The sequence below is a fragment of the Pan paniscus genome, chromosome 13, assembly GCF_029289425.2.
Source record: "Pan paniscus chromosome 13, NHGRI_mPanPan1-v2.0_pri, whole genome shotgun sequence".
Classification (NCBI taxonomy): domain Eukaryota; kingdom Metazoa; phylum Chordata; class Mammalia; order Primates; family Hominidae; genus Pan; species Pan paniscus.
Window position 1 is genome coordinate 104877695 of NC_073262.2, and position 14289 is coordinate 104891983.

The 14289-nt window shown below is 45.8% G+C and overlaps 1 protein-coding gene across 3 annotated transcripts in view; it reads left to right on the forward strand.

Annotated features, from left to right (window-relative positions):
- Window positions 1–12526: 12526 nt before the first annotated feature.
- NOP58 (NOP58 ribonucleoprotein) overlaps window positions 12527–14289 on the forward strand; it is a 37873-nt gene continuing 36110 nt past the window's right edge. For 2 of the 3 annotated variants that reach the window (XR_004670277.3, XM_034954820.2), the window contains exon 1: window positions 12556–12824. Coding sequence is in view for 2 of the 3 variants with exons in the window: in XM_034954820.2 (XP_034810711.1) it covers window positions 12780–12824 (45 nt within the window). In the remaining variant the exon portion in view is untranslated. Of the gene's footprint in view, window positions 12825–14289 lie in introns of all 3 variants that reach the window. The other variant, XM_003820765.5, reaches the window with a different exon arrangement.

The following is a 14289-nucleotide window of genomic DNA, read 5'->3' on the forward strand; positions in this document are numbered from 1 at the left end:
AGATATCTTTTGCCAGTAATGCACTGTCCTTGCTTGTGAACATAAGTGTGTTTCTATCCAACCTGAAAAGTATACAGTGAGGCCAGGCTTGGTGGCTCACAATTGTAATCCTAGAATTTTGGGAGGCCAAGCCAAGAGGATCGCTTGAGACCAAAAGTTCCAAACCAGCCTGGGCAACTGTATTAGCCCGTTTTCATGCTGCTGATAAAGACAAACCCAAGACCGGGAAGAAAAAGAGGTTTAACGCACATGTTCTCACACATAGGTATGAATTGAACAATGAGAACACTTGGATACAGGGTGGGGAACATCACACACTGGGGCCTGTCCTGGGGTGGGGGGATGGGGGAGGGATAGGATGGAGATATACCTAATGTAAATGACAAGTTAATGGGTGCAGCACACCAACATGGCACATGTATACATATGTAACAAACCTGCATGTTGTGCACATGTACCCTAGAAAATAATAAAAAATAAATAAATAAATAAAAAGAGGTTTAATGGACTTAAAGTTCCACATAGCTGGGGAGGTCTCACAAACAAGGTGGAAGGCAAGGAGGAGCAAGTCATGTCTTACATGTATGCCAGCAAGTAAAGAGAGAGCTTGTGCAGGGAAACTCCCCCTTAAAAACTCCCCCTTAAAAGACTTATTCACTATCATGAGAACAGCACCAGAAAGACCTGCCCCCCATGATTCAATTACCTCCCACTGGGTCCCTCCCAGAGCACTTGGGAATTCAAGGTGAGATTTGGGTGGGGACACAGCCAAACCATATCAGCAACATAGCAACATCCTGTCTCTATAAAAAATTTAAAAATTGCCAGACGTGGTAGCTCACGTCTGTAATCCCAGCACTTTGGGAGGCTGAGGCAGGCGGATCACCTGAGGTCAGTAGTTTGAGACCATCCTGCCCAACATGGCGAAACTCTGCCTCTACTAAAAATACAAAAAATTAGCCAGGCGTGATGGGAGGTGCCTATAGTCCCAGCTACTCGGGAGGCTGAGGCAGGAGAATCACTTGAACCTGAGAGGCAGAGGTTGCAGTGGGTCAAGATCATGCCACTGCACTCCAGCCTGGGTGACAAGAGTGAAACTCCATCTCAAAAATAAATAAATAAATAAATAAAAATTAGCCAGGCATGCTGATGTGACCTATAATTCCAGCTACTCCAGAGGCTGAGGTGAGAGTAGCACTTGAAACCAGAAGTGAGTTCAAGTGAGCTGTGATCATGCCATTGCACTATAGCTTGGGTGACAGAGTAAAACCTTGTCTCTTAAAAAAAATATATATATATATACATACAATTACTAACATATACTCATTACTCATATCAATAATTGATATCATTTTTACAATATATAATTAACTTGTAGACATTGAGCTTTTCTTTTCTTTTTTTTTTTTGAGACTGAGTCTCACTCTGTCGCCAGGCTGGAGTGCAGTGGGACGATCTTGGCTCACTGCAACCTCTACATCCCAAGTTCAAGCAATTCTCCAGCCTCAGCCTCCCAAGTAGCTGGGATTACAGGGGCATGCCACCATGCCCAGCTTATTTTTGTATTTTTAGTAGAGACAGGGTTTTACCATGTTGGCCAGGATGGTCTCGATCTCTTGACCTTATGATCCGCCCTCCTCTGCCTCCCAAAGTGCTGGGATTACAGGCATGAGCCACTGCACCTGGCCCCTGAGCTTTTCTTTTTTAAAAAAATTCCTTTTTTTTCTTTTGAGACAGAGTCTTGCTCTGTCACCAAGGCTAGAGTGTGGGTCTTTCCCTATGTCATCATGTACTGTATTGTACAATACTCATTCAATCAGATTATGAGTTAATCTAGGGGCACAACTCTTTTTTAAAATAAAGATGGGGTCTTGCTATGTTGCTCAGGCTGGTCTGAAACTCCTGGGGTCAAGCGATCCATCCACATGGGCCTCCCAAAGTGCTGGAATTACAGGCATGACCTACAGTGCCCAGCCTAGGGGCACAACTTTAGGATTAATTAATTATTTAATTATTTAATTTTTTATTTTTTTTCAGACGGAGTTTCACTCTGTTGCCCAGGCTGGAGTGTAATGGGCAATCTCGGCTCACTGCTGATACCTCCTCTTCTCTTAGTCTCTTTATTTATTTATTTATTTATTTATTTATTTTTGAGACGGAGTCTCGCTCTGTCGCCCAGGCTGGAGTGCAGTGGCACGATCTCGGCTCACTGCAAGCTCCGCCTCCTGGGTTTTACGCCATTCTCCTGCCTCAGCCTCCTGAGTAGCTGGGACTACAGGCGCCTGCCACCACGCCCGGCTAATTTTTTTTGTATTTTTAGTAGAGACGGGGTTTCACCCTGTTAGCCAGGATGGTCTCGATCTCCTGACCTCGTGATCCGTCTGCCTCGGCCTCCCAAAGTGCTGGAATTACAGGCGCGAGCCACCGCGCCTGGCCTATTTTTCTTAGGTTTCTTATGTATTCTTAAGTATTCTTTTGTATTTTTCATGAGTCTATGACTCATTTGAAGTACTTCTTTTTTTTTGAAACAGGGTCTCACTCTGTTGCCCAGGCTGGAGTGCAGTGGCCTGATCACTGCTCACTGCAGCTTAACCTCCCAGCTGAGAGCGTGTCACTGCACTCCAGCCTGGCGAGAGAGTGAGACTCCATCTCCAAAAAAAACCAAAAAACAAAAATTAGCCAGGCATGGTGGCACGTGCCTGTAAACCCAGCTACTCAGGAGGCTGAGGCAGGAGAATTGCTTGAACCTGGGAAGCAGAGATTGCAGTGAACAGAGATCAAGCCATTGCACTTCAGCCTGGGGCAACAGAACAATACTCTGTCGCAAAATAAAGAAAGTCTTTATGTTTATTTATGAACAAATCATTTTGCTGGATATACAATTCTGAGTTACTCTTTTTTCTAACACTTTGAAGATATTCTTCCACTATTCTCTAAACACTATTATTGCTGTTAAGACCTCCCTTAGTCTAATCGTTTTACTTTGTACGTTGCAGGTCATCTGACTTTTCTCTCTGGCTGAATTTAAGATTTTTCTCTTTTTGATATCTTGTGGTTCTGACATAACCATTCTGTGATTATGATACTCTACACCATACTTAGGTATGAACTTTCCCTCTGAATTGTGTTTCCCTGTATCTGTGAATTCTTGTCCCAGGTTTAAGTGATCCTCCCAAGTAGCTGGGACTAAGGTGCATACCACCACACCGGCTAATTTTTAAAATTTTTTGTGAAGACAGAGTCTCACTATGTTGCCCAGGCTGGTCTTGAACTGAGCTCAAGCAAGCCTCCTGCCTCAGCCTCCCAAAGTGATGGGATTACAGGTATGAGCCACTGTGCCTGGCTGAAGTACTTTCTTTATGTTTATCTGCAGAGTACTAATTCTCTTTTTTGTCCATGTTTTACCTTGTTTTCTAGCAAATCTGTCAAGTTTTTATTTCAATGTTATATGTTTTATTCTAGAAGTGCAATATGATTCTTTTTCAAATATGCCAAATCATTTTAATACTTACATCTTGCTCTTTTTCCTGATTTCACGTTTTTTATTTAAACATTTCAGATTAAGCAATGTAAAATCTATATATGATAAATTTAACATCAGAAGTTTTTGAAGAGGACCTACTGTGTTTTTTGTTCTGAATCTGTTCTTTGTTTTTGTTTGTTAATTTTTTAATGTAAGCTGATATTTGGGTTTCAATTTGTGTCAAATTTGAGGAAGGTGGCCAGTATTTTAAAGAGCTTGCTCACCACAAAACAAAAATGAGGCCGGGCGTGGTGGCTCACGCCTGTAATCCTAGCACTTTGGGGGGCCAAGGCGGGTGGATCACGAGGTCAGGAGATCGAGACCATCCTGGCTAACATGGTGAAGCCCCATCTCTACTAAAAACACAAAAAATTAGCCGGGCGTGGTGGCGGGCACCTGTGGTCCCAGCTACTCAGGAGGCTGAGGCAGGAGAATGGCGCAAACCTGGGAGGCGGAGTTTGCAGTGAGCCGAGATCGCACCACTGCACTCCAGCCTGGGCGACAGAGCGAGACTCTGTCTCAAAAAAAAAAAAAAAAAGAATAAACAAAATATGTATTTAAAGGAAACTACCCACAAAGTAACCAAGGTTACCAAGTTAACAGCTAGTCAGTTAATAAAGGAAAAATAGCAATTTTCTCATGTGATTATTTTATCTATAAAGCCCCTCCCATATCTTCAGTTATTCGCTTTATAAAAACAGTTGTTTTTATCTAGGAATCAGTAATTTACAGGAAAGCCCAAGGTTTTATTTAATTTGAGATATTAAAACTAGAGCCTTCTTTTGTTTCTGTTTTCTCAGGGTGCAAAGTGGGGTGTATGTGTGTTTCCCAAGTGTAGACCGTGTATGCTTACCCTTGGTGGAAGTATACAGTGTCTATTTTGCTCTACATTTCTTTTTTTTTGGAGACGGAGTTTCGCTCTGGTTGCCCAGGCTGGGGTACAATGATACGAACTCGGCTCACTGCAACCTCCACCTCCCAGGTTCAAGGGATTCTCCTGCCTCAGCCTCCCAAATAGCTGGGATTATGGCATGCACCACCAGGCCCGGCTAATTTTTGTATTTTTAGTAGAGACAGGGTTTCACCATGTTGCCCAGGCTGGTCTTGAACCCCTAATCTCAGGTGATCCACCCACCTCGGCCTCCCAGACTGCTGGGATTACAGGCTTGAGCCACCGCGCCTGGCCCTTTCTTTTTTTTTTTTTTTTTTTTTTTGAGACAGAGCCTTGCTCTGTCACCCAGGCGGGAGTGCAGTGGTGTGATCTCGGCTCACTGCAACCTCTGCCTCATGGATTCAAGCAATTCTTGTGCCTCAGCCTGCCAAATAGCTGGGATTACAGGCATGTGCCACCATACCCAGCTAATTTTTGTATTTTTAGTAGAGACAGGGTTTCACCATGGTGCCCAGGCTGGTCTCAAGCTCCTAGCCTCAAGTGATCTGCCTGCCTCAGCCTCCCAAAGTGCTGAGATTACGGGCATGAGCCATCACACTGGGCCTAGTTTCTTATAATTGTTTAATATGCATAGATTTTGTTTTTCAAAAAATTAAAAGTTCCCTAAGAGCAAGTAATCTTGAAGTTGGAGCAGAGATGGTGATGTCAAAAATAGAGGCTAATTATTAGTCTGGTCAGGACCATACCATGATATGGTCGAGGGTCTGGACCTTAGCTTTACAAGCCAAGAAACTAAATTTTTATCATTAACCCAGATTGATTAGTTCAGAGGAAATGGCTCATTTTGTGCAAGCTCACAAGACACCGATGAATGGGTATCACTATATTTTAGCTGGTCAGGCAGAAATGAGACTTTCTTGAGCTGCTTTACCACACAACTCACCAGACAGCCTCTATGTTTTCTGGGTAGACTAGCCTCCACATTTTTATGTTCAAATGTTCAGGAAACGGGGTCTTGCTCTTTCACTCAGCCTGGAGTGCAGTGGGGTGATCATAGCTCATTGTAGCCTCGACCTCCCTGGTCAGCCTCCCAAATAGCTGGGACTACAGGCACATGCCACCTTGCCCACCTAATTTTTTTATTTTATTTTATTTTTTTTGAGATGGAGTTTCCCTGTTGTTGACCAAGCTGGAGTGCAATGGCGAGATCTCAGCTCACTACAACCTCCGCCTCCTGGGTTCAAGCAATTCTCCTGCCTCAATATCCCTAGTAGCTGGGATTATAGGCAGATGCCAAGACGCCCAGCTAATTTTTGTATTTTTAGTAGAGACGGGGTTTCACCATGTTGGTCAAGGCTGGTTTCAAAGTCCTGACCTCAGGTGATCTGCCCGCCTTGGCCTCCCAAAGTGCTGGGATTACAGGCGTGAGCCACCACACCTAGCTTTTTTTTTTTTTTTTTTTTTTGTAGAGACAGGGGTCTCACTTTGTTGCCTAGGCGGGTCTCAAACTCCTTGCTTCAAATGATCCTCCCATGTGTGCTGAAATGTTCAGGAAACTTTTCATTTATTTATTTATTTATTTATTTATTTATTTATTTATTTATTTATTTATTTTGAGACGGGGTTTCGCTCTTGTTGCCCAGGCTTGAGTGTAATCAACGGCATGATCTTGGCTCACTGCAACCTCTGCCTCCTGGGTTCAAGCAATTCTCCTGCCTCAGCCTCCCGAGTGGCTGGGATTACAGGCATACTCCACCACGCCCAGCTAATTTTTGTATTTTTAATAGAGACAGGGTTTCTCCATGTTGGTCAGGCTGGGCTCGAACTCCTCACCTCAGGTGATCTGCCTGTCTCAGCCTGCCAAAGCGTTGGGATTACAGGCGTGAGCCACTGCACCCAGCCATGTTCAGGAAACTTTTTTTAAAATTTATTTTTATTATTTTTTTATTTATTGGAGACAGAGTCTTGCTCTGTTTCCCAGGCTGCAGTGCAGTGGCGCAATTTCAGCTCACTGCTACCTCCGCCTCCCAGGTCAAGTGATTCTCCTGCCTCAAACTCCTGAGTAGCTGGGATTACAGGCGCCTGCCACCACACCCAGCTAATTTTTGTATTTTTAATAGAGATGGGGTTTCACCATCTTGGCCAGGCTGGTCTTGAACTCCTGACCTCGTGATCCACCCACCTGGGCCTCCCAAAGTGCTAGGATTACAGGCGTGAGCCACTGCACCCAGTTTCAGGGAACTTCTAAACTGAAATAGAAACTCAATTGAAACAGATACCCTTGATTTGCATGGGGCCCACAGGGTAAAGTGAGGGAAAGACATTAAGGTTCATACTAGTACTGATTTGATGGCAAGAAGTCCTCGGAAAATGCTGGACTGCCCAGAAAGACAATAGCATCATGAGAAAAAACCATCATGCATCTAGTTGCATGAGCCAGACCAAACAAAAAGGCTGGCTGTTAGAACACACGGTCAGAGGTTTGAGCCTATTTCTGTCCATCTCCCAACATATTATCCCAGTAGCCTGATTTCTCCAAGCACCCAGGGTCTCTGGAAAAAAAGGACTCTGGCAAAAAGAAAAACATGTGACACAAGGGGCCAACAACTCTGAAAGAACAAATTAGAAGGCACAAAAGTTGATCCCCTGTTGGCTGGAAAGGGACATCAACCCATGAAGGTAGCGATATAGAGAAGGTGGACAATGGTGTGGGCAGCACCTGCTTTCAACAAAGTGGAAGCAGTCAACAGAGTAGAGGTCTGCAATACCAGCAGACACCAGAGCAAGAAAATACAGCACTGTAGGCCAGGCATGGTGGCTCCTGCCTGTAATCCCAGCACTTTGGGAGGCTGAGGCGGGCGGATCACCTGAGGTCAGGAGTTCAAAACTGGCCTGGCCAACATGGTGAAACCCTGTCTCTACAAAAACACAAAAATTAGCCAAGCATAATGGTGTGTGTCTGTAATCCCAGCTACTCTGGAGGCTGAGGCGGGAGAATTGCCTGAATCCGGGAGGTGGAAGTTCCAGTGAGCCAAGATCACACCATTGCACCCCAGCCCGTCTAAAAAGAAAAAAAAAGAAAATACAGCACTGTACGCGGCAGGTCAGTGATTGTGTGATAGAAACAATTTCCATGTCCATCTTCTGGGTACTCCTAAAGGAAACTATGAGGAAGATTGTATGATTTTGCATTACTTAACTTCTCTGAGAAGGAAAACAAGAGTAATAATAAGTAGAGAGATTTTTACATGTTTCTTTCACTGCTGTGTCTCTAGTGCCTGTAAGAATGCCTGGCACAGGCGGGTGTGGTAATCCCTGTAATCCCAGGGATTACAAATGCCTGTAATCCCAGCACTTTGGGAGGCTGAGGTGGGCGGATCACCTGAGGTAGGGAGTTCGAGACCACCCTGATCAACATGGAGAAACCCCGTCTCTACTAAAAATAAAAAATTAGCTCGGTGTGGCGGCCTGTAATCCCAGCTCTCAGGAGGCTGACGCAGGAGAATTGATTGAACCCAGGAGGCAGAGGTTGCGGTGAGCCGGAGATCACACCATTGCACTCCAGCCTGGGCAACAAGAGCGAAACTCCATCTCAAAAAAAAAAAAAAAAAAAAAATGCCTGGCACAGGCTGGGTGCAGTGGCTCACGCCTGTAATCCAGCACTTTGGGAGGCCGAGGTGGGTGGATCACGAGGTCAGGAGTTTGAGACCAGCCTGACCAACATGGTGAAACCCCGTCTCTACTAAAAATGCAAAAATTAGCCGGGTGTGGAAGTGCGCACCTGTATAGTCCCAGCTACTCAGGAGGCTAAGGCAGGAGAATTCCTGAACCTGGGAGGCAGAGGTTGCAGTGAGCGCTGAAATCCTACCATTGCACTCCAGCCTGGGCGACAGAGTGAGACTCCATCTCAAAAAAAAAAAAAAAAAAAAAAAAAGAATGCCTGGCACAGAGTAGACACTCAAATATTTGTTGAATACATAAAAGATGTTCACCATCCAGAACATCCCCTTCTTGTTACCAGGCACATGGAAGGTGTCTGACCAAAATGGTGTCTTTGGCTAATCTCATTAGGTTCCAAAAAGTCCCTGGAGGCTCTACTAGCACCTTGAAATTATCCCACCATTCACTCATTCCATTCATCCATTCATTTACTTAGTTACTAGTCATGTTTATGGAATCTCTACTATGTGCCAGATACTAGCCTAGTACTTGCAGATTTTGCAACTAACTTTTATAGAGTTTATATTCTAGTTGGAACAGGGGTGGAGTTGGGGTGTACAGAGAGGACAGACGAACCATGTTTCTCATCCTTGTTATTTCACCATGTTAGCCATCAGTAAAATTGTAAGCCCTGGCCGGGCGCAGTTGTTCACACCTGTAATCCCAGCACTGTGGGAGGCCAAGGCGGGCAGATCATCTGAGGCCGGGAGTTCCAGACCAGCCTGACCAACATGGAGAAACCCTGTCTCTACTAAAAATACAAAATTAGCCGGGCGTGGTGGCACATACCTGTAATCCCAGCTACTCGGAAGGCTAAGGCAGAAGAATCGCTTGAACCCGGGAGGCAGGGGTTGCGGTGAGCTGAGATCATGCCATTGCACTCCAGCCTGGGCAACAAGAGTGAAACTCTGTCTCAAAAAAAAAAAAAAATTGTAAGCCCTTCTATCATCTGTACTCTCCTATATTCTCCTTCTTATATTTCTTTGTGCTATCTCCCCTTCACTCAGTACTTTAACAAAGTACTAAGACTCTTACTTCTCCCTTGCAAGAGAAAATCTCCAATTACTGGCCGGGCGCAGTGGCTCATGCCTGTAATCCCAGCACTTTGGGAGGCCGAGGTGGGTGGATCATGAGGTCAGGAGTTCAAGACCAGCCTGGCCAACATGGTGAAACCCCATCTCTACTAAAAATACAAAAATTAGCAGGGTGTGGTGGCAGGGGCCTATAATCCCAGCTACCCAGGAGGCAGAGGCAGAAAATTGCTTGAACCCAAGAGACAGAGGTTGCAGTGAGCCAAGATCATGCCACTACACTCCAGCCTGGGCAGCAGAGCAAGACTGCATCTCAAAAAGAAAGAAAGAAAGAAAGAAAATCTCCAATTACTTTATTTGGCCAAGTTACAAACCCAAAATCAGAGTCAGCTCTGAACTCCTGATTAAAGCATCATATGGAGGTGACTATGTAAATGGTAACGTGCAAGGACAAATTCTAGGACATACCATGGCAAAGAGATTTCTCATTGAATAAGTGGTTTCATTTCATTTTGGGAATAGGATTTAAGGCTTTACATGTAAAGAAAAGAATTTTTACTTCCTGCAGACATTCATTCATTAAATTTTTAAGAATTAATTAGATTCTATTTCATGAGTGGCACAACATAACATCCTATACAGACACAAATATGTGTAAAGTAGACTCAATTCTCTAGCAGATGTCACTTCTGCTAAGGAGACTAGACAGAAAAATACTGTGCAGTTAAATAACACTGTAAACAGACATGGTGTTTCTAACATCTCACCCACCCACACATACCCCTCTCCCAATCAGGTAATTTTCATCTCTCTTGTCTCCCTGACCACACTGGATTACAGCTGTAACTATAATCAACCATGCTTTTTTTCTTTTTTGAGACAGGGTCTTGCTTAGTAGCCCAGGCTGGAGTGTAATGGCGAGATCATAGCAGGCGTGAACCATGCACTCGGCCAATTATGCTCTTGAATTCACCCTAGGCCGGGCGTGGTAGCTCATGCCTGTAATCCCAGCACTTCGGGGGGCTGAGGCAGGCGGATCACCTGAGGTCAGGAGTTCAAGCCCAGCCTGGCCAACATGGGGAAACCCCGTCTCTACTAAAAATACAAAAACTAGTTGGGCATGGTGGCGCGTGTCTGTAATCCCAGCTACTGGGGAGGCTGAGGCAGGAGAATCACTTGAGCCCAAGAGGCAGAGGCTTCAGTGAGCTGAGATCGTGACTGAGATCGCGACACTGCGCTCCAGCCCTGGCGACAGACTGAGACTCCGTTTCAAAAAAAAAAAAAAAAAAAAATTCACCGTAGATTCCTCTGTCCTGTGACTTTCTGTTATTCAACCCAGGATTTTCTTTCCTTTTAATCTCAGGTTGCAGAGTTGCTACCTATTTAATGTTCCACAATCTTGAGCAGGTTGCAATTTTTTTTTTTTTAGATGGAGTCTCGCTGTGTCGCCTAGGCTGGAGTGCAGTAGTGCCACCTCGGCTCACCGCACCCTCCGCCTCCTGGGTTCAAGCAACTCTCCCAGCAGGTTGCAATTTAATGATTAGGAACAATCTGCATATAGGGCCTGGGAAGTGAGTAAGGAAATTTTACCCCTGTTGGAAGACAGACTTGTGAAACAACTGGGGTATTTAATCCCAGTCCCTGAGACTGAAAGGCTTCCAGAAAAGTAAGTAACACTAAATCAAGAAGACAGTCTAAATTCAGCCCCGCACAGTGGCTCATGCCTGTAATCCCAGCACTTTGGGAAGCCGAGGTGGGTGGATCACCTGAGGTCGGGAGTTCGAGACAAGCCTGACCAGCATGGAGGAACCCCATCTCTACTAAAAATACAAAATTAGCCAGGCGTGGTGGTACATGCCTATAATCCCAGCTACTTGGGAGGCTGAGGCAGGAGAATTGCTTGAACCCGGGAGGCAGAGGTTGCAGTAAGCAGAGATCATACCACTGCACTCCAGCCTCGGCAACAAGAGTGAAACTCCGTCTCAAAAAAAACAAAGAAGAAAAAGAAAAAAAAAAGACATTCTAAATTCATACCCTGGGGTCATTTTAACAAATGCAGCAAAAATAGGAGAGGCTTATTGAAAGAAAACTGTGCTAATAATTCATTTGGCCAGACAGAAGAGAACGGCCAGGAATGCTCACAAATATAGTGACAGTAATGGTGTTATTCTGAGGCCTTCGCCTCAAGGCAGGGCTTGAAAGGGGATAAAGTCTAACGGCACTAGCTGGCATTTCAAATTCTAGATGCCTGAGGCAGACTGGCACCGAAACAGCTCCTCGTTTCTCTCAAAGTGAACATATAATTCATAGAGGGTTAACAAAATAATATCGTGAAGTTTTTCCCCTTTAAATCTCTAGCGGTGGCGGGGCGCGGTGGCTCACGCCTGTAATCCCAGCACTTTGGGAGGCCGAGGTGGGAGGATCCCTTGAGGTCAGGAGTCCGAGACTAGCCTGGGCAACATCGTGAAACCCTGTCTCTACAAAAAATTAGCTGGGTGTGGTGGCACAGGCCTGTAGTCCCAGCTGCTCCGGAGGGTGAAGTGGGAGGATCGCTTGAGCCTGGGAGTTGGAGGTTGCAGTGAGCCGTGATAGTGCCACTGCACTCCAGCTTGGGCAACAGCCAGACTGTCTCAAAAAAAAAAAAAAAAAAAAAGGCCCGGCCTAGTGGGTCACGCCTGTAATCCCAGCACTTTGGGAGGCCGAGGCGGGCGTATCACGAGGTCAAGAGATCGAGACTATCCTGGCCAACATGCTGAAACCCCATCTCTACTAAAAATACAAAAATTAGCTGGGCGTGGTGGTGTGTGCCTCTAGTCCCAGCTACTGGGGAGGCTGAGGCAGGAGAATTTCTTTTTTTTTTTTTTTTTGAGACGGAGTCTCGCTCTGTCGCCAGGCTGGAGTGCAGTGGCAGGATCTTGGTTCACTGCAAGCTCCGCCCCCTGGGTTCAGGCCATTCTCCTGCCTCAGCCTCCCGAGTAGCTGGGACTACAGGCGCCTGCAACCACACCCGGCTAATTTTTTGTATTTTTAGTAGAGACGGAGTTTCACCGTGTTAGCCAGGATGGTCTAGATCGATCTCCTGACCTTGTGATCCGCCCGCCTCGGCCTCCCAAAGTGCTGGGATTACAGGCGTGAGCCACTGCGCCCGGCTAGGAGAATTTCTTGAACCCGGGAGGCGGAGGTTGCAGTAAGCCGAGATCACACCACTGCACTCCAGCCTGGGTTACAGAGCGAGACTCCGCCTCAAAAAAAGAAAAAAAGGCGCAAAGGCTCCGTTCAGGCCCTAGATCCCGCGATACAAACTTTCTCGGCCCGCCCCAGCCCGCTGTGGCGGGAACATTCTGGAAGTGACGGCAATCTCTGCGGCAGTCTTCTGTCGGAAGTGACGTCGCTATCCCAGAATCCTCAGAGAAGGAGTAGCGCGTTCGTGCGTCCTAGTTCCAGTACAGCGTGGAGGGCTTAGGCAGCGTGTTCTGATTCTTTGCGGGACGGCGAGCGCATTTGTGCTTTGCCCGCCGCGGCCTAGGAGGCCTTTTGAGGCCGCGTAGCCGGTGTTTTTGAACTGACTCCACAGCTTCTGGCGGGCCGTGCGGCGCCCTGACCCGGCCTCACCATGTTGGTGCTGTTTGAAACGTCTGTGGGTTACGCCATCTTTAAGGTAGGTGGGAGAGCGAGCCGTTAAAGGGGGAAGGCGGATGCTGGACAGACGAGGAGAGGGAAAGACTTAAGCACGGAACTACTCAGAGTAGCGTGGGTGCCTGTTATAGCCCGGGCTCTGGGAGGAGGGAGAAGGCCTTTACACCTGAGAGCCATGTTACGTGTAACACGTGGCCCCGCCGTTTGGGGAGACCCGTTCTGCATTAGAGGATTTTATTTCCTCCCGTTGAAGAGGTGGGCAGGAGGCGTGTTAGAATTTAACAGATTATAGGGAATTCGGACTTTATTCTAGATGTTTTGAGGAATGATCGAAAGATTTTTTTTTTTTTTTTGAGATGGAGTTTCGCTCTTGTTGCCCATGCTGGAATGCAGTGGCGCAATCTTGGCTCACTGCAACCTGCGTCTCCCGGGTTCAAGCGATTCTCCTGCCTTGGCCTCCCGAGTAGCTGGGATTACAGGCCTCCATCCACCACCACGCCTGGCTAGTTGTTTTTGTTTGTTTGTTTGCTTTTTAGTAGAGACGGGGTTTCACCATGTTGGCCAGGCTGGTCTTGAACTCCTGACCTCAAGCGGTCCACCTGCCTCGGCCTCCCAAAGTGCTGGGATTACAGGCGTGAGCCACCGTGCTCGGCCAATCGAAAGGATTTAAGCAGAGGAATGACCTGCTAATTTGTCTTAATACGGTTACTCTGCTGTGTGGAAATTAGACTCGAGGAGATAAGAACGGCAGCAAGAATACTTTTGCATTCATTTGGACAAGATGAAATTGCCTGGTATGGAGAGAAACAAATATCGATAGAAATTGTGAAGGTAGAACAGAAAGGACTGGCTAATAGATTGAATGTGGGGTTTTGGTTTAAATAAGATGTTAAGAAAGTTTCTTGTGGGGGAAGGACTAAAGATTTCCGGTTTGGACTTTTCGAAGCTTGCGTTGTCTATTAGACCTGATAATGCAGTTGTGTAGATCGGGCAGTTCAGTATTTCAGATTTGAAGCTTAGGGGAAAACATCTGGGCTGGTAATGTCAGTTTGAGATTTGGTTGTTTTCGTGGGGAAAGTTTGACAAGTTCGTCAGCACTGAAATGGTTGAATGGTAAGACATTCGTATCGCAAGATGCTGTTGAAATGTTAGGAAGAATGAGTGAGATTGAGTGCCTTTTCTTGTGCGGTGCAACTCTTCTGAGGTCTGTGAATATAGCAATGAAAAATAAAGTTTTTATGTATATTCTACATATGTATATGTTGGTAGAAAGCAAAAACGCTAGGTAAAAATAAATGTAATACAATTTTAGCTATGAACTAAAAAACCATTTGTGGTGTGGATGCAAGAAAGTCTGGATGGGTGCAGAGTTCTCCATGTTTCACTTCTGATATTTGAAAATACGCAGTTTGCATTTGATACGTCAAATGTTATTTTTAAGAAAACCAATAAAATCATTAAAACCGAAAAGGCAGTTTTGCTTGTTT